At 44.8% G+C, this 20387-nt stretch overlaps 1 protein-coding gene across 3 annotated transcripts in view; it reads right to left on the bottom strand.

Annotated features, from left to right (window-relative positions):
* The window catches only part of roraa (RAR-related orphan receptor A, paralog a), a 143977-nt gene that overhangs the window by 10625 nt on the left and 112965 nt on the right, over window positions 1-20387 (bottom strand). For 2 of the 3 annotated variants that reach the window (XM_088377968.1, XM_088377969.1), the window contains 3 exons: window positions 3906-3991; window positions 2418-2559; window positions 200-595 (listed from right to left, as the gene is read on the bottom strand). In XM_088377968.1, the coding sequence (XP_088234094.1) occupies window positions 200-595; window positions 2418-2559; window positions 3906-3991 (624 nt within the window). Of the gene's footprint in view, window positions 1-199; window positions 596-2417; window positions 2560-3905; window positions 3992-9209; window positions 9337-20387 lie in introns of those variants that run through there. The other variant, XM_088377970.1, reaches the window with a different exon arrangement.

Raw genomic sequence — 20387 nt, 5'->3', positions numbered from 1 at the left:
GGCCCTAATTAATGGAAACTAATTACAAAAAAAAGAGGCTCTTAATGAGTGTTGGAGATGAGTCTCCAACCTTCTGCTATTTTAAGCAACCTTTGTGTCATTTGCCCCACGGTTGCGTTGCCCACCCCCCTCTTCCATCATCTCTCCGCTGTCTCTCCACTCGTCGGCCCCCTCCCGCATCCTCTCAGACGCGTCTCACCTAGTTCTGCCATGGACACGGTAGGGGAGGTTTCTCCGTTGGTGAAGGAGCAGTAAGGGAAGAAACCAGATCCGGGGGCAAAGTCGCAGATGGGCTCGGGCTTGATGCCGTTGATGTCCAGGCCGGACTGGTCCGGGGAGGGCTGGATGTCCAGGTAGAAGCTGCTGATAGCCGAGTCCGGTTTGGTGCCGTCGGGGGTGTGGCCGTCCATGTAGCCGCCGAGGTCGTCGTGGAGCTCCGTCAGGCCGTTGGCCGAGAGGCCGTAGCTAGGTGTGAGAGGCTCCGCCTCCCCGGGTTGCTGTTGGTGGTCCCGCTGTTGCTGCTGGAGCCGATGTTTCTGGACCTCGGCGTAGAGGCTGTCTCGCTGCTTCTTGGACATGCGTCCAAACTTGACCGCTGTAAGACAACGTGGCTCATTGTTAGGTGACTCATCACCCATGATGAAATGTGTCATTAAGACGTGTTTACGTAACAAAGCCACAACTTCTCTGTAGGAGGTGCTTCACGTCTACGTGACTATTGCGCAATCAACCGTCCGATCATCCACATGATACATTTTTTGTGGTGTGGCGGGCCCCAGTGACGCATTTGGGCCGTGGACATCAGTGGCTATCCAGCGCAACATGCAGTTGGCTAGCTAGCCTGTAGCATGGTTGCTTTAGAGTGCCTTGTTGTCAGTTGTGAGTGTGCGCACATCATTGAGAAAAGGCGGAAGAGCAATTTTTTTTTTTTTTATATCAGATGTGACAGCCAGCGCGCGGCATAAAAAACATGCTAGCTTAGTGCCACCCCTAGGGGGGCACGGTACGATGCCAGGGGGAGCGCCTGTGACCCCAGGGAACATGTTAATTAGGATACAATGTTATGCAGTGATGTACATATTAAAATTCTACAGACAAATGATACTATTTATAGTCACTGAGGAGAGTTGGGGGAAACATTTCCTTTCTGAGGGCGGCATAACAGAAAGGAATGGAGAAGCAATGGGCTAGCCTATGTAGCATCCATTTCTCCAGGTCAAAGGGTACACACAATTGCAAAATACAATAAAAAAAATCAAATAATATCTGTATTTTTTTCAATTAAAAAGTGAAGATTACAGATTTTTTTTATACATCTTTTGTCACTAGATTGTTTAGATGCATTATGTGAGTTTATAATTTATTTTAGCTACCCCCCAGGCATTAAGTAATATTACAGACACTTCGATTTATTTCTGTATCTTGTTCAATAAAGCGATTTTTTTTCTTGTTGTTCTAATGTGTCTCTTTTTCTCTCTTATCCAGTAACGATTCACGACACTGACGTGCAAGAAATGCCTGAGAGAACAAATCACATTATGTCACACTCTTGGCTGAACTCTTCCTCCTTTGAAGAAAAAATAAATCTTGTGTCTGCAGATAAAATCACTTTTAAGAAAGATGAGCACAGCGGTGAGAAAGAGACTTTTTTTTGGTTGCTGCTTCGGGGTATTGGAACTATGTCAGCTGGTCATTGTGTGCATGTGCGTGTGTGTGTAGAGGGCAGATGGGCTTGCATGTGTTGAGCGAAGCCAAGAGTCACCTTCATCTGTCCTGATTGTGTGTGCGTGTGTTTCAGCAAAGGCACTCCAAAGTGCTCATGTACTCTAGGTTTATGGCATTCATGAATATGTATACATGTGCAAGTCTAGCGTGTATTAAAATGAGGCTTGTCTGTGTACACGGTAGATGACAACAAAACATCCCGATTACAAACGGCATTCGAGTTTTGCTTTGCGCTCGTCGCAGCTGGCTTGACTTTTTGCTTATACATTGGAAGAGATATCTGTACTTTTTATATAGCGTATGAAAAACATTGCAGTAAAGTCAACTGATTAAGATATCTTGGTTGACTAAGAAAAAAAACCAGAGACTTGTTTGTGGTTGTTGGCTCCAAAATGACCAATGTGGTATGTCTTATGATAGCTTTAAATAACCATAAGCTTTGCTAATTAAAATTAGCTAAGCATTTTTTTTTGTTAGTTCCCAACATTACATTTGACATTATAAAAGCGAGTAACAATTTTGAGTGATTTTTTTGACTTTTTGATTTGATCAATATTGATTTTATCGAGTCCTTTTTTTTTTTTTTTTTTTAAATTACCCGCACTTATGCAAGTTGTGTGAGTCCTTTGGCCAGAAATGTTGACCTTCTGCCCGGTCGCAATGTTTTCTATGTGGACGCGTGAAGGACTCACCATCCCGTGACATGCCCACCGCCAGGCACTTCTGAAGCCGGCAGTGCTGGCAGCGGTTGCGGCTGGTGCGGTCGATCAGGCAGTTCTTCTGACGGGGGCAGGAGTAGGCCGCATTGCTCTGCTGACTCCTCCTGAAGAAGCCCTGCGCATCAGAAGAGCGTCAAATTACATCTAAAATTTCTTCTGGATACGAAGGAAGAAAAACCAACTCAATGACGTCACTTTTTGTCTAAATATGTGATGTGGTTTACACCAAAAGTAATCCTTAGCTTATCTTAGTTTAGCTACACTATATTTTGGGGCTAAAACAGTTACTTGGAGCGACTTTTAAAAAATTAATTATTGATTTAAGATGGGGGATACTACACGAGCCAGTTTGTTCTATAAACCGAAAATGTGGGAAAGCTAATTTCCAACAAAACTGAACGTCCAACTTAAAGTTGCTTTGAAACTTTGAGTTTACTCAACCTTTTAATTTTTTTTATAGTGTCACTTTCCCACAAATTCACACCCCAAGGAAAATAATAATAACACAGTTGCTCTGTACTGGTATTTTCCCGGCTGTGTAATTTCTGGCATCCGGATGAGCGCGCGTGTCCAAGCACGAGGGCGGCATGTTTGGCCCGATGCGATAACACGCTATCTTCCTTCGTCGGGATTATTATCTGGCATGTTGGGCGCGTAAGCGTTGCACACCGACTGGATTCCTCATCCTTTGACTTAATGAATTGATTCCAGCACATCATTAACATGCCCCCGCTCTAGCGCTCCATACACATATGTCTTAATTAGTCGCTCATTGGCTGTTTAATTACAAGAAAACAGCTGACAGCTGCCAACTTGCTTTATAATGGAAGCCATTATAGGAAGAGGCGATTACTGCCGGCGACACGCAGGACTCGGTAATAACGCTATGATTTATGATCCAAACTTTTCGACTCGTACATATCATTAAAGGTCTCTCTGCCTGGACTAATTAGCGATCATTAAAGAGATATTTCAGCAGTTTATTCTTTTACGCGGTGGCTGAGGGAGAGGAGACGCTGACAGAAAGCCTCACGTAGACAATTAGGTGCGGACGCAAACTGCAAAAGGTGCAGGCTGGCTGAGGAATGCTAATGATGCGCTCGCTGGGTGACAAGCACGGGGACGAGAATACACTCTCAGCACAAAAGGGTTTGAACGGCTGCTACGTGTGAAGTCGTACAAAAGACGACTTCAATGGAGCCAAGCGAATGTCGCAAACAGACAACAATCTGCTCTAATTCAAAAGTCTACGTTTTGATCTTTTCGGCTCAAGAAGAACTGCAGCCGGAAAAGGTGTGCCAGAAAGGGAAAGTGAGACTTTCACTGTATTTTTGCTTTTGTGCTTGACCACAGTGACAGCCTCACAACATCTGCAAGGAACTTTTTTTACAAAGCGTTTTGATTCCACTCAAACACATGTTGAGATGGTAATGAACATTTTTTATTTATTTATACGCTTACCTTACAGCCTTCGCATGTTATCACACCGTAATGGATGCCTGATGATTTGTCTCCACATATCTTGCAGGGAATTATTTCGATTTGAGCTGCACGGGAAGAGAGAGAAAAGAACAAGAGAGCGAAAAAATAAATAAAATATATTTTTGCTGTCACATGTCACTGTACAACACCCTCACCGTGGCTGCTTGTTGCTACATAAAAGAGCTCTGTGCTGTTAAAAAGAAGAAGAAGAAGAAGAAAAAAAAACATCTCCGCAGGCTTTTGAATGCTTGCTTGCGCAAAGCTTTACTGGAATATTTACAATTGTGTGCAAGAGTTTGTGAAAGAGAAAGCAATGTCAACTTTTAGGCCCTTACAAAATGTAAACATGGTGTCAATTAGCATCCTAAACAATATTGAAATGAGAAAGATACACTCAAGATACACTCGACAGCTTAGTCGAATGAAGCATATTTGCAATTTTGACTTTTTGCAGAAATAAATTGAGAATGTCAATGTCAAAAAGTGAATTCTTTTTAAGACAGGTATTCATTTCAAATCGTCAAAAGAACTCTGTGTGTGATTCCACTGTTGACCACTAGACGGCAGCACATTTTTTTTAACACTGAATTTGACAAGAAGAATAGAAACAGGATGATATTTCAGCTCAGTCTAGTTTAAAGCGACAATGTTGATTTGATAATGACATGATTATTGATTTCGGTTATATTGTGAAATAATAAGTTGACTAGTTAGGAAAAAAATGTAACGACATCTATTTTTTTCTACTCCTTAGTGTGGTTGAGTCCATCCCAACAGTGTTCCTCTTTTTTTTTTGGGGGGGATCATGAGAAGGCAACACTGTGACTGAACTCTTATCAATGGAGCGACTGCTTCTACAATCCTTCCCAAAGGTAACTCACAGCTCTCCTTCAACATCTCCCACATCCCGACTGCAGCGCCAGACAAAATCTACCATCTGATCTAAATCGAGGAAACATCACCTTGGGATGTTTTCTCGCCATCTCTGAGCAGCCAATCCAAATGGCGGGAAGCAGTGCACCAGTTCAGGAAAAATATGACAATTTGGTCTTAATAAGATGCAATAAAAAAAATAAAAAAAAGATAATTAAGAAGCAGTGCTCCGTCGGCGATGTCGGAGCGTTACATCAGCTTCTTCCCTCCGGCCATGCCTAATTCTCCAAATGATAAATCCGCCAAGCTCTTCACAGCCTCTCGCACACCTTAGCATTCAATCTCTTGATGTCGATTTGATCACCTCACAAGTACTTTTGCTGAGGTTCAATCCACGTTTTAATCAGCCGACCAGGAGCCCGCCGCCGCAGTGTGTCATGGGGATAATGTCCTTGTCCCCCAGGCCCGCCCGGGAGAGACCCTTAACACAGAGCCTCTAATCCACTCACGCTCTATTCATTCAGCAATCTGCATCTGTCTCCTCGCACTGCTGGAGTCAACAAGACCGGGCCGTGTTTACACGGAATTAGCCTACATTTTAGCAAAACGAACAAAAGCAAGTGGTAAAACGGTGCACAATTAACCCTCCTCCGTACAACACGTCCTGCCATTTGTGATTCTCGCACACAATGGCGGGCGATGCACCTCGCCGGCGCAGATTATTGCGAAATCCAGGCAGGGGGGCGGGCTTTGAAACCCTATCCGAGAGGGTTAATTCATAATTAATCTTTCCCTCACAGCGAACGGTCGCTCGTTATGGCAAATGGGCCTGTCGCCGTGCGAGTGCACTCCTTTGTTTGTTTCTATGTTCTCCCTGCATGAGCATTTGCCGTGCAGTGTGTTTCGACTCCTTTAGCATTTTCAGCCTCATTACTTACATAATTTGTTCTGACATGCACTCACAACAAGTGAAGCGTGCTGTAATTATGACTCGCTGTGGTTGGGGCCAGCCAACCGCTGCAGTGGCGGGCCCGTGCCAGTGGATGGTAGTGCAGGGCTGCGGCCAGGCTGCCTAAAACAGAATTCCACCCACACCATCCGGCCCGTAGGCTTTTGGCTCTGAGCTCCAGCCTGCGATAGCTCCAGGCTTAGGCTGCCACTAACCCCCTCCTCCCCCACGCAAGGAGATGCCTTCATCTCTCCGAACGAAGCCGAATTGGCCGGGGCGCTCGCTCGGGCCTGACGCCGTGCCACATCAGGTGAAAGCGGTGGGAGTAGACGGGGCACGGCGGTGCCAGGCCGGGCGGGATGCGCGCACACAAAAGCAAAGCTCGCAAACAAAAGCGCTATCTGCAAGCAGGAAGGCCTTGGGTGCACACATCCTCGCCGGTTAACACCCTCTCACTGCATAAGCTGCTGGATGTGGAGAGCACTCAAGAGTAAAAAAGGTTTGTCTCTGGACCAGCTGAGGGAGGCTCTGTGCTTCCTTGTCTGAACATTTAGTTATTTCCACACTGGGATAAGCTGCTTTCCAAAAGAGGTGCAGGGGAGAATAGAAGGAGAAAACAATTTGAAATCAAACGCACCATGAAGGCACACGCCAAACCACAATATGGAGGAAAATGCAATGTGAAACATCCTTTCGCTCATTCTTTGTCATAATATGGACAAAAAAAAAAAAAAACACGTTAGCCAAAGCTGGGCTTCCAACAAATGCATACTTGGAGGGTTCGGTATGGCGAAACCTGTCTCAGTTTTATTTTGACAAACGCATATCGATTGGGCTTAACAAGACAACAATGACAAAATTTGCTATTTCATGTTATTTTTCAACGACAGCATGAAAACAGCTCTCAGGTCATCAACTAGTCATAACAAAATGTACCATCGCAAACAGGTCTGAAGTGAAACAGACTTTACCGCAACGCGTTTTATATTCCGAGCAGTATCAATTTACAAATGGCTTTTCAACATACTTGGCTGTTTCATTTTGTACATTGCCAGTGATGGTTGGCATTACAATTTGGTCTTGGCGTAGGTCTGCAATCAACTGAAAGCCCATTTGATCCTTTCAATTTCATAGTTCCGGAGGGCTAAATGCTAATGCTATGCTTACGCTGCATCACGTTTAGCTAGCCAATACCCTTTTCAGTACTTTGTCCGCATAAAAATGCTCCGATAACAAGCACCGATACTTGTCAGTGTTTAACTTCCAAGCGGTCCTGTTTGGTTACAAAGGACTTGAGTCAACTTCACAGTGGGTCAGTCAGTCAGACATAAAAAAAAAAAGGCCAACGTACATAAGCACTCCTAGTCCCGCAGTCAATATCTATCGACAGGAGCCGCTGTGTTAAGTGTCTTGCGGTGTGAGACGAGCTGCTGCTAGCTAGCTTGAGCTTGACCGGCGCGGTGCCATTGATCCCATTGATCCCATGCCCGCTTTGTTTACAACATAAAACCTTGGCGCCGTTTGACGGGCAGCTACGCTAATAATATTGAGAGGACAAAATGGCAAATTTTGTCTCGCCAGTAGTGCAGACATGTTCTTTGTGCGGTTGGGCAGTTCAAGGACACTAATTCAGCGCGCCGTCGGATTCCTCGGAGGAGGATGACGCGTCACTCAAGGCGCATGTTCAAAAGGCCAACGTGGCTTCTGCATGTTCACCCAGTGACCTTCACTGTCTTCTCCGGAGCCCTGAGATGTGCCCGCTGCTAAAAGTACACCCCTTTATCAAAGGGCGCCAGAGTGACAGTTGATTGCTAACACCCACAACAATTTGCCAAACACGCACTCACAGCTTAGAGGGGGCCTGTCAAGTTCACTTTAGGAGCAACATTGCATAGACAGACACTGCATGACCGAATATTGCCCTGCAGGCACATTAATGCTTCATTTACAGATGTACAGTGACATCATGAAAAATGAAAAGATGAGAAATATGGTGAAAGGCTGGTGAAATCATTTCGACGCCGATTAATATGCATATACTAAAATTAGAGAGCCTCTTTTAAAATTCTGTGGCTCATTCAAAGTCAACATTTATTGCATGATGCTGGGCGACTTCCAGTTTGTTTTATATCCAAAACGTATTTTCCAATGGGCATGATTTGGAATTAAGAATGTGAATTCAGGAGAAAATGATTTGGGATGACATGGTATGATCATATGTTGGCACTCTAATAGTTTGAATCGGTCAAACTAAATTGTCTTGAATAATCTGAATATGTATTATAGTTGAAAATAATAATTTGGTTAAAAATATAGGTCATTTTATTTTGCCCACCTAATTGGGGACACCTCAACAAAAAAATTGGAGTGTACCTAATATTTTGGCCACATCAATAGGCACAACAATACAGAAGGCAGTTCTACACCATCTCATTAAATTAGGAACACCTAACATATTAGCCGGTGAGGGCGCTTGGGCAACCACCCGACTGAGCGTTGCTACTGGTGACGTTTCGAAGGATAAAGATTATCCTGAACGTTCTGGTCCCTGTGTCATAATATTGAGAGCTTAACCCATTCCCGATTGGACCGTTAAATTATTTTCCCGCCTAATGATGAATGTTTAAATGCTTCTACCTGCTCGCTGTCAAAACAGCTTTTTGAATGAAAGCATATCTGAGAGACCTTTGAGTGTGTGTGTGTCAGTGTGTGTGTGTGTGTGTGTGTGTGTGTGTGTGTGTGTGTGTGTGTGTGTGTGTGACATCTGTCAATGACAGTGTGACGCAAGCCAGCAGGCTCATGTCAGAGATTATGCAAGGAAGTGGACAGGGGACGGCACTATGAGCAGATTAATAATTCTTCTTCCATCACACAAACTATTAATACATTCTCCTCTTTTCATAATATTTTGCGAGCTCACACACAAAAAAAAAAAAAAAAAAGACGATAAGCATCGCCTGCCTACTCCCTCGACTTTTACACAAAAAGCTGATTGAAAATAAGTGTAGGCACTTTGGTGCCATTATTAAACGCGGCAAGGCTTTTTCTCCTTAATATTGCGATTCTTTTTTAAGGTCTTCTTCCAGAATATTTCTATATTACAACAAGCAATATCAGATTTATTATACATAAGACAATTAATATATCTATTTGGGTTTGAAGCTCGAACAAGGAATTCAGCTTTTTCTTTTGTTGCCGTGCGAAGTTGTGAATTTATTTCCATTTCTGCAGCAGAGCAAAGGTTATGTGAATGTCAGCGGCAAAGGACAGCGGTGGCACGCCACGTATGCGTTATTTGTTTATGGATCCCAGGCATATTTACAACCGTTGCTGGAATGCCATTTGCTGCTTTGGAAGGCAAACAACGGAGCGGGACAAATTTACCTGGAACCCAGCGCACGTCGTCATCATTTCAATCATCCGAAATATTTGGACCACAGAGGAAGGAAAGAATGACTTGCCACATTCTCCGTGCATGCTCCATCTTGTTAATTCCCTCCAATCCCGTCGCTGTGATTACCCGCCATGCTGCAGACATGTTTTATTTGACGCTTGCGCGGTGACTTTGCTTGAACGTCTGGCCTGTTGCCCCGGGCTGCTTTTTGGATGAACCCATGCGTGCTTGACTGTGTGTTTGTTTGTGTGTGTGTGAGGCCTATTAATATTTCAACGCTGCCCAACGCCAGATGCCTGTACAACAAAGCAACGCTTCCCTCCGCACGTCTCCCCCTGTATTTACTTGAGTGTTTTATTGAAGAGCACTCTGACATTCTCCACAAGAGGCTAGGCGGGAGTAAGAGGGAAGGGGAGGAATACGCTGGATAATTTACGGGTGGTGGCAAAAGGATAGATATTGGGATAACAATGAATAATCAGGATTATTCATGGGTTTAAAAAAAATATATTGATTCAACTCCTGATCTTCAACTTTAAATATTAGACAAAGAACAAGAAGAGACTTTTTGCGCTGAAAGCAAAATGGCATGTTTCGACAGTATTGTGTCGCAAGAGCTGAATAAAATAAATATGGAGCAAATATTTACATGCTGTTTGCTACATCACAGCTCTGAGGTTCAGGGATCAAATATCAACTTTTTTAAAAACTCTGATGATGTGCATTTAGAATATATAGTACGGGAGAAATTTACGTTTTTTTTCTCAACTTTAATGAATGCAGCGAAGCTTTGACTCACTGAGGTTGAACTCAGGAGCAAACTGACTGACAGCTGCTGTTCTTCCTAAATTTCGTCTTCACTCCGACCGCTCGAACTATACGGCCCTTGATTTTGCTGTCCGGCGCCGAAGTGAGACAGCCAACACTCGCCCCAACGCCGACTCGCTCCTCCCCGCGGGGGAGAGCAGCCCGGCCGGGCTCCTTTGCAAATGCACAGGAATATATAAATAATGAAGGCTTCAAAACATCCAGTGCAATTACATGCAGAAACCTTTACATAACAACAAAGAGCCTTGTAGTGGTTCACGGGGGAATTCTCCACTGCCACGCTGTACAACTTGCTTCCCTCTCTAATTGCTGTATTAGTATGCATTTCTGTAAGACAACCAAAACTCTGCTGTGGGCTTTTGAACAGGATATTTCGACTGGTTCACACAAAGAAAATCAAAACTTACATTGCACAATTTCCTGCATGGTCTCTTCTTTGCCCAAAGGGTGACAAGTATATGTGCTTTTATGTGCACTTTTTTTTCCTTCTTCTTTCCCTTCCCGTTGCAAAGTGCGTACTTGAGTGCCTCACTCGGTAATAGCGGATGCAGAGGGGAGGGAGAGGGACCACGAGAGGTCCCGTCTCATGCTGCTGCTTGGGGTCAGTGGGTCTTCGGCACGTGGCCAGAACACACATGGCGAGCAGGCTGAATATTTCAGCTGACAGTAATTGTCCCTCTGCGGTCTCCTTAGGAAAACATGTTTCCCGACGACACAGACTGGCCGCATAGTAATCACGGTTGCCATTTGTTTTCCAAACTAGGGGGGGGGTGGGGTGCTTGGCGTGTGCCTGCAGCCATGACGCGACATGTGACCTGACTTCAGCTCTGCACATGCGTCAATGGGACAAAGTTTACCATTGTAAAATATTGGAAATCTTTTTTTCTGCCTGCAGCCTAAATGCATTAATCTGAAACTACAACCAGTTTCATGAGAAGGATTGTTTTACGGGCCATTGATTTTCTACCTTCTCCGTATTTTTGAGATGGTAAAAGATGGTAAATGCAACTACATTAAACTCAACTTTCTTTATAGAGCACGTTAAAACGTACTTGAAGCAAAGTCTTGCATGTCAATAAAAATCAAACATAAAGCTTTAAAACAATGACAAAGCTACATTGCCGAATATGTTCCTATGATTTAATTTCAGAGTGATGATATGCTCTATATTAATAATTTTATAGTAGGGGTGGGTTAACCGAGGTATCGATTAGTTGTCAAGGCTGCCGATACCAACAGATGTTTGTTTCTTGTTTGTTGCTCGCTAAGCTATTCTGTATATGGACTCGCTCCAGTTCTTCTCGAAACTCTTGAAGCTTTTCATCAGTTGAAAGCGAGTGAGCAAGGATGGAGAAGATGAAATGCAATCAATGGCCATCTGATCCATCCAGCAATGTGTGACTGAGACAAATGAGCCTTGTCATATTAGCGGCGATACTGAACCTGCTAGCCAAAGATCCACAGCTGTGATAAAGCTGAAACTAGAAGCAGACGACCTTTCCACACACCAGTAGCGCTGGAAGAAAAGTTCCCTCAATCTGGCTCACGTCATCTACCTGATCCATAGACAAATGTACTTATGGACTATACGGAAAGACCACAACTAGACAAACTGTAAACATCTGGCTCAACCACATTGACTATCACAAAAAAATGCGGTGGTGGCCATATTGGATGTGGCAAGTTTCCATCAAAGGCAGAAGTCAATCGTGCCCAATTTGTGTGTTGTGGAGGACCAACTGCAAACGTCAAACTTTTAAAATGAATTTATCGGCAATGCACTCATCAATAACAGCGCCCTCTGTTGACAAGCCGCCACTTGTGCGCTGAGGCTCATCCGAAATTGAGTGCAAGATGTCCGCAAGTCTTCAAATGGACATCAATGAGGATTAAGCTGCCTTTTCTCCTCCGCCGCGCTAGTAGCTGCTTTTAAAAAGCCTTCCTAGACGACGAGGGTACCCGAGAAGCGTCTACTGCCACGCCGAGTTCACAGACGACATATTCCCTCTCCTTTTGCTAAACACGGACAGACGAAGCAGCCATGCGCAAAGCAAAGGTTCCCTTCCCTTTTAGGTAAACAATAGCCTTGTCTAACTGTCCCTAAACGCAGCGCGCTACGCTAATCCCTGGCAAATAAACAAGTGCCAAGATTAATGATTGCATAAAGCCATCCCAAAAGCCCTGGAATAATCAGCTCTCCAGCCTGTTGGGCTTCCAAACAGGAGCTCGGGGAGTCAGCTGACAGTCAGCGCTTGCTCCTTTGGCTTGGCGTTGCCTCACCCCGGCCGGCCGGCGCTTTTGATTTTGCGTCACTAGCAGGGAGCTGTCGATATTTTCCGCACGAATGTAACGGCGCTGGCGAGATGAGCCACTTCTCAGATCCTTCACGGTGAGCACAACAGTACTTTTGGCAATACAGTATAAAAGGAGGGTGTGTAAAGCGATAAATCACATGGCGGCGGACAAAACAAGGCTATTAAAATGTCATTAGGAGCGTGGTGGACTCTGCTCTGCAACAATAACATGAGCTGTGTGTTGCGATGAGGAAGGAGGAGGGGAGGGGGTGGGGCAGGGGAGGCGATGTCCACTCGTCCGCCCTCGGGCAGGGGAGCGTGGGATGCGGAGATGAAGTGGGATGCCCCTCTTCAGGAGGTTGCTCGGCAGCATGAAGGAAGAGGCAGCACCCCGCCTAATGAGGGGTGAAGTGAAGCCCCCTGCGGGACCCCCTCAGGCGCATTCATTAGGAGATGAAAAAGCGTTTCCTGTGGCGGTGCAAGTGCCCGCCTCCGTCCGGACATGTTTAATTTAGGCAGGCGGTCGGGAAAAAACACCGAGCCGCGCTGACCAGGTCGCGAGGGGAGTCGACAACAAAAGCCGGCGAGCCCGAGCAACATTTCGCGCCACCTTTGAAGCTTACGCAATCAGATTAGCGAAGGTCAAGCTCACTGTCGTCTCTGAAGAAAAAAAAAAAACGCAGCTGCCAAGACATGCGGGAGAAAACCGACATCTCAATGTGATCTCAAAGTTTCTTCCCCCTCGTGCAATACATTGCATTTTGTTGCATCTTTACGGCTGTGGGCAAAAAATAATAGATTCATTTAGCCAGTGGTGGTTTGTGGAAGGGAACCAAGGATTATGGTAATGCGGCAGGCAGTAAACGCTGCCAGCCAAATACAGTAAAAGAGAAGAGCGCTGCGGTCGGAGCTTTGGGAAGACTCGGAGAGGTTCGTTTATAGGATTGCGCAAATTCTCATTCAATGATGCATCCCTCAAATTATATTGCAGCAGGTAGGCTGTTTGGAAAAAAGGGGACAAAAGCTCAGACAAAGTATACAGGAGTGCGTGAAAAGGCTATCGAAATGCACGTCTGCTTATCGAAAAGGCTAATGAAAGCTCGCATTTATTACGGCTGCCTTGTTAAGATATGTATATGCAATCTGGTGTAATTAGCAACCGCTAACCTTTGGGGTGCTGCTAATCCCCACTGAATTGTGGATTTGTACATCAAAGCCGACACTCTCTCATATAGATGGGCGCTTGAAATTCGACTCTGTCGAAAACCCGCAATTATTTGTATAGCGTGGATGCGAAAGAAAAAAAAAAAAGTCGCATCTTTTATGTTTCCCGCAATCCCGTGGGTTTGTGCTAAAGAATTCTTAATCCACTCCGGTGGAATCCAAATAGAGTTAACGCCCAAAATGGAGATGCACAGCCAAGTGCCAAAGTGGAAGGAGTTTATAAGGTTTGATTTCTTCAGGGGCTTCGGCGTTAAGTGAGAGCTGAGGGGGAAAACGCCGCAATAACTATTTACAGTTGTCGTCTTGTCTCCTTCGCTGCCAGACACCGAAAGGTAATCAAATAATCGATAGCTGCGTGCCTTTGTATAATTCAATCGGGGTTCTGTGAACAAGCTAAATGTTCCGCTGTTTGGCGTCAGCTGCAATTTGCACTCTACCCTCTCGACATTCAGGGCCGGACTAAATCCATTCTGCAAGGAAGGAGGGGTGGATTACAGAAAGGGGAAACAAGTGCAGTCGCTTCCCACACGCACCACGCTCGCTAACTTGACAACCTGGCGGGAAGGAAGCCTGAAGCATTTATTTTCTTTAATGAGAGACATGAGTCTCACATGTGTCAGGGATGCACAGCGTGAGAAGAATGGGGTGGGCTTTAATTCCATCAATCTAGCGCATTTATCCGTGTAGCACATCAATAGCTGTCAGATAAGCAGGAGGAGATGAATCACGTCAAGCAGATGGAGGAGTCAAGGCTGCACTGAGCTGGCTGCATATGCAGACTAATAAGTCATCTTACAAGTCAAGGGTGAATGCGGTTACATGCGCTCGGTGACAAATGGAGATTGTGGCTCTTTAAAGAACACATGAGATGAGTTTGAGAGACAACACGAGACAAAGAACATCCTTCCTCGACTCGCTCGGAGAATTGGCAATGATCTAACAATGGAGCTACAGTGTTGAAAAGGAGAACACGATACCTCACCTCTAACCTGAGGAGCTGATGGAAATGGATTTGCTTACCGTCCTGTAAGAAGAATCCCGCATTTACACTTCTTTGAGCGTCCTAACAGACTCTCCACTGTGAGAGCTTTTGGCGATTGAATGACATGGAAAAGTTGACTCCCACAATGCTGCAGGTTGAGAAAGGTGACACGCCATAGAGTTGAACCAAAGCAACATTTCCCATAGGGAATTATGTAAATGAAACTAATCCGTTCCAAACCAAACATGACCAAAAACATTAGTAAATGACATTTTATGGACCATTTTCAAGTATGAAAACAGAGTTTTAGTCAGACTAATGGAAGCAAATGGCTTTCATAGAGAGTTGTCAAAATGAAAGCCCAGGGGCCTAATCAATCACCAATACACACCATGCGTACTTGTACACCACTGCGTACAACAGCCATGACTATAAACATCTTGTGGAATTAATAGCTCTGTGACAGTGTCAGTAAAATGCCACATTATTGTCTTTGGAAGGGCAGAATATGATCAAGTTTGATGTCTGCGGTAATAAAGGGCAGCAGGTTGGGCTTGTGATCCTCGCCGCATGAGTGCAATAACGTCAGATTTATTATCAGATCAAAAAACATATAAAACACTTTGAGAGGCGACTTTAAGCGGCAGCAATAACCCAGCGAGCGGCCCAAATGATGATTTATGTACTCGGGCTGCACGGGACGGTAACGTACAGCGCAGTGGATGTGTACGGCGACGATACGGCGCTCCACTTGAAAAGTGGCGAGGCTTGCAGCCGGAATGCATTTGGTGTGAAATTGCTTCATCTGTTTACAATTCCATTTGGAGTTTATGAGAAAGACATGCTGATGTATCGCCCCGCTGTCACGGCATGGCGGGAGCATCCACACAAAGATTCATCTCTCACTTAGAAGCCAAATGATACGTCTAATTTGCTGCGAGCGGCGTTATTTTTAACCTCGCGAGCTGTCAAACAATGCAACATGACTCTCGGCGCCGGCGCCTTGTTAAAAGGTTGCCAACTCTTTTCAATTGCTGTTGCTCTTGGAGTGAATTTCAAAATGCTCATTCACTGCTGACAGTCTACCAAAAACGGAGGAGTTGAGATCCTCGGAAAGCTAACAATCGATTAGCATTTAACAGCTAACACTGCGCTTTAGTGGACATTCTTGAAAGTCCGTGTAAGTACAAAAATGTGCCATGTAGGCTTCCATCCACATTAATCACAAACAGCGACTCACTGTCTTAAAAAACACAGTTTCATCTGGAAAGCTCTTATCTAATTTAGACATTTTGTTCTTTAGGACGGGACATCTAACAATTTTCCACTCTGCTAATTTTTACTGCTGCCACCGGAAAGAGGAGTAATATTGTTAAATTATAGCACGGGGCCCATTACCGCCATCGGACACAGTTCGATGAACTAGCGAAGCTTCTGGTTGGTATTATTTAAATGGATACTAATAGATTCTCCAGACCATCGTTGTCGGATAAAGGTGTAAATCTTAGCACCTTGGCTGTTAAAGAACATCAGCTAAATCTAATCAAAAGTCCAAAGGGAGATAGCAGAAACCTACGCCAACACAGAGACAACATCAAAATTCCGTACAGGAGCTGAGAATTGAACCACTGCGAGGCGCAAATGCTAGCCGCTAAGGCGGCGACATAATTAATAGGAGGCGTAAAAGACCATGTTATCCAACTGCCCACTGATCTAATTCATCGAGTGTACACAGTGCTCCAGTGAACGAGTACATTTCCACTGTCCTAATAACCAGCTGACCTCTAATGTTTGCTAACTCCTGCTTTACACTCTCTTACATAAGACTGTGTGTGTCTCTGTGTGTGTGTGTAGCAGCGACTGAGCTGTGCTCACTTTGTGTATTCAGCGAGCGAATGACACTTCGCATGCGCCGAGCGTGACTTGGGTGTTACGACGATTCAAGAAACAAAAAACGGCGCTCGTGGCGCGGGAACCCATGCAGCTGCTTTCCGCAGCTCTTATGAAAGCGCTCCTGACCTCGCTGTTCAACTGTAATCGGCTCTTGTTATTTCTTTGAAATCTCCCTGCAAAATGCTGCTGCTGAATAAAACACCACTCTCAGGGAAAAAAAAAAAATCGGGAAAATCCCAGCATGTCAATGTTTGAGGTATTAGGTGTGATGGTCATACACTCACAATGTGATAAGCTTGTGAAAAGGTAAGGTCTCACCACAAGTCCCACTTCCCCCATCAACCTGAAGGCTGCATGATGGGTCAAGCATTTAAGATCCCATGTCAAAGCCTCAGCAAGAAACACCAACAAAGCACAATTCCAGGAAGAATGATTCCTCTGTTCTGCGCTTTTGACACATTGGATCCGTTTCTCTGCCTGTTGACTTGGCACAAATGTCGCCCCACCCCGCTACCCTTTTTTACAAAAGAGCAAACAGCTTGGGGAATTTTTTGCAAAAACCCATTGCAATTCTCCTCCACGCTAGTTAAATGACAAAAGGGGTCACAGCAGGGGGAGCTCAGAGCGTAGCGACCAATCGACGGGCAGGCGATTCTCTCCCGCTTGTTTGTCAACATAGCGCTTCGCGTAATTGGTATAATTGTCAAAGCTGGAGCTCGGAACAAAACGGGGGCGTCCCTTTTTTTTTGGCGAGCGTCGGGCCATGTCATTTAACGGACATGCTTCTGGAGGCGCTCCCCGAGACGCAGGCATGTTGCCGCGACAGCTCGCCTGATAAAATGGCCGCCTTTTATCTCTGCTGTGCATATGAAAGGCTTATACTTCCTTCCATGACAGATTTCTACGCTTCATCACCGTGGGATTTGCCTCCACAACGGAAGCTGAGAGCAAAACAATGTAATACATGTGCAGCCGCATTTCAAACGCTGTCAAATTATCTGCATGCATGTTTGCATCTTTGTACTTATTGCCAGTGCAGCGGGCTAGCGCTAGGTGGGGCATGAGGCCAGATGCCCTGGGCTCCAAATTCTTAGAGGCTTTGGAATTCCAAAAGAATATCCGAAAAAAACAGCATCATATATTCAACTTGGAAGATTTATGCTAGTCGCTACATCATGCTAGCACCAGTTAGCTACTTTCTGATTTATGAATGGCATAAAGAAGAAAGACCCCAAAACCAATTTCACCGCAATTCAGTCAAATAAACTGACTCGGAAAAGTAATCTGACAGGTTTTCATCATTTTTTAAACTCACTTTAGGAAAGCATGAGCTATGACTTGAAGTCAGAACCGCTCAACTATGAAGCAGACATGCTAACCGCTTATCCACCGTAGGCAGGGACTCATGACGCAACCTTCAATTATCTTAATAATCCGTAGCGTCTACTCGTGATAATAATACAGTATCCGTAATGACTGCGATGAAGTCGAGTTGAATGTGCTGAGAGTAAAATACAATCATTTGTCTCATCACTGCCGGGGTGGCAAGAGCATTAATCTGAGCGTGTTGTTCTCTGATTGCTCTTTTCCCGCCAAAATAAACAACTTGGCTCCTTTCAGTTACGCCACTGTAATTTGCTCCAACAGCGGAGGCATTTATCTATAAATTTATTTTCAATTTGAGGTAAGCTGCCATCATGAAAGCTAAATCACTACCAGGGAGAAGATTATTCTAATTACTAACCAGCTGTCGTGCTTGCTGCATGTGTCACAACACGCCGCAACCAGTAATCACTTTCACACAATCATTTGAACACACATTTACATCTTAAGACATCAAATTGTCTTCATTTGTATAGTAATGTTGTAAAATTAAAAGGCGCGTATGCTCCAGCGGGTCGTGACGGAAATCGAGAAACGTACATTTTATGGACGATTGGTGACGCCCTCTCAAAAGCTGGGGGAATCGAGCGATGTCTCCTTCCTAAAGGATGCGCTTGGCCAAGCGGCAGCATGGGAACGTGACGACCACGCTTTTAATTTCAAATGGACGTACTGGGAGGAGGAGGAGGGGCGGCCCATAGTATATGGCGCATTAAGCAAGGCAGAGTAGACAAACGCTCTCATGTGAAAGCCCATCTTGTTAAAGCTTCATCTGAATTAGACCATAATGCTGGCATTGCGAGCTCCCCCGGGGTTTTTTTTTCTTTACCATTTGTACTGTTAGCGCTGCAATCCCCTTGACAGGCCTGTTTATGACTGTTTTGGCATCGGAGGGCCCGGGCCGAGCCTTCGTTAGAGATTAAAGTGATGGTCGCAAAGTCCAAAGTGATCGCCGCCGCCTTCCGCAGCCGGGGCGAGGCTAGACGCTTAAGCGTATGAACATTCAGAAAGGAGACCAAGCACATTTTGCTAACATTACAAAGAGATGTTGATTCACACACGTCTTTAAGGTTGAGCATGCTGATCAACATATTATTTGATCCGCACCAATCTTTCCCATGCGCTCTTGAAATTTAAAGTCAGAGAATTGCAAATACGCAAACGAAAAATGAATTTAGCATTTTTGAAATGCCAGAAACAAATGCTTGCAACATATTGTTTGTTTTCGTTTGTTTAGCAATGTAATTTTGGCGCTATTTTGTTCTGACTTGTTCGCTCGTCACAAGAAGGAGTCAAGACAAAACATCATTGTCTCAGTAATTTGCAATCTCAGTATAACACTTACCAAATATTTTAATAACCTGTTACAGTAACCGTTGAGGGCGAGCAGGGCTAAGATTTTCATGCTAGTCGAAGTGAGTTCTCGTTTAGCTAGCTGAAGTGAGTTGCGGTTTAGCCGACATTTTACTTGACAGCGATTCCTTCTGCGTTACGTTATTCTTTTCATTTCCATGTGTTTGTTGCTATGTAGCAGAAATGTTATGATGGCAAACACAATGAACCAGCGATGTCTGCGTGACATCATTTCAACGCTCACTTTCGCTAGCATCATGATTTCCACTGACCTCAGATGTTGGGCGCTCCTCGCCTTTCGTGGTGAAGCTTAGCCATCTGCTAATCCACATCTGGTGGGACTTTATTACTGATAGGATTTAATAATAGGAATTCCTGGCCTCCACACCGTCACCCGGAACTTTCAAGCCCACCCACCCGGTTATCATTAGCAATATAGTCGCTGCAAAGCAACCTGCTCCATTAGCATAGTCAACGCTAATAGTTCTTTCTTTTGAACACTAGTGAACTTACGCCAGAGTTTAAATTCAGCGAATTATTTTACACCTATGCGGTAGATAACAAAGAGCAATGCATAACAATAGCGCTGAGAAATAATGGCAGACAGAGGTTAAACAAAAGCGTCACAGCTTTTATACACACTCCACGCCTATTCCTCCATTAAAATTCCTGCTCTACCGCACAGAACAAAAGAATGACTCTCGTGGGGGAGACAGAAAACAGACACCTGTCAATCACAGCTGCGGTGACTCCATATTTCCTGTGTCAGAGGCTGCCGGATGGAAAAATGTGCAATATTCTGATAATATTTCATGCAAACGAATGCAAGTCAGAACACTTTGCTACTGACCAGAAGGAGGGGGGAAATGAGACCAGGTAATTATTGGATTGCCCCAAGCCAAGAAATGATAGAGATTGCGAAGAACCGGGGACATTTAGCCCTGCTAATGAAGGCCCATGTTTAGGAAGCAGCAGGAATGGGGGGGGAGCTCGGGAAGCTTGGCAGGCGGTAGACGCTGATAAGACGCTCTTACATAATGGCCACCACGTTCAAGGTCTGGACTGCTGTGAGTGAGGATGGACACCTCACACCGACTCGACTTGACATTTAATCAATTTAAGCAGAAATATGGGGTGGTTTTACCTTCATTTAAGGCAAATCGTCACTGCCGCAGGAACACACAATCCACTATTTTTAGTATCACATTAGCATAGCTAGCTAGCATAGTAGCTACGGTCCATTATTTTGACAAGCATCTACTCCCTTCCAATTCACCTCCATATTCTT

This window comes from Syngnathus floridae, chromosome 6, assembly GCF_059516105.1.
Source record: "Syngnathus floridae isolate MCC-2025c chromosome 6, RoL_Sflo_1.0, whole genome shotgun sequence".
In the NCBI taxonomy this organism is placed as follows: Eukaryota; Metazoa; Chordata; class Actinopteri; order Syngnathiformes; family Syngnathidae; genus Syngnathus; species Syngnathus floridae.
Note: the sequence above shows the minus strand (reverse complement) of the source record. Positions and strands in the feature narration are given on the sequence as shown.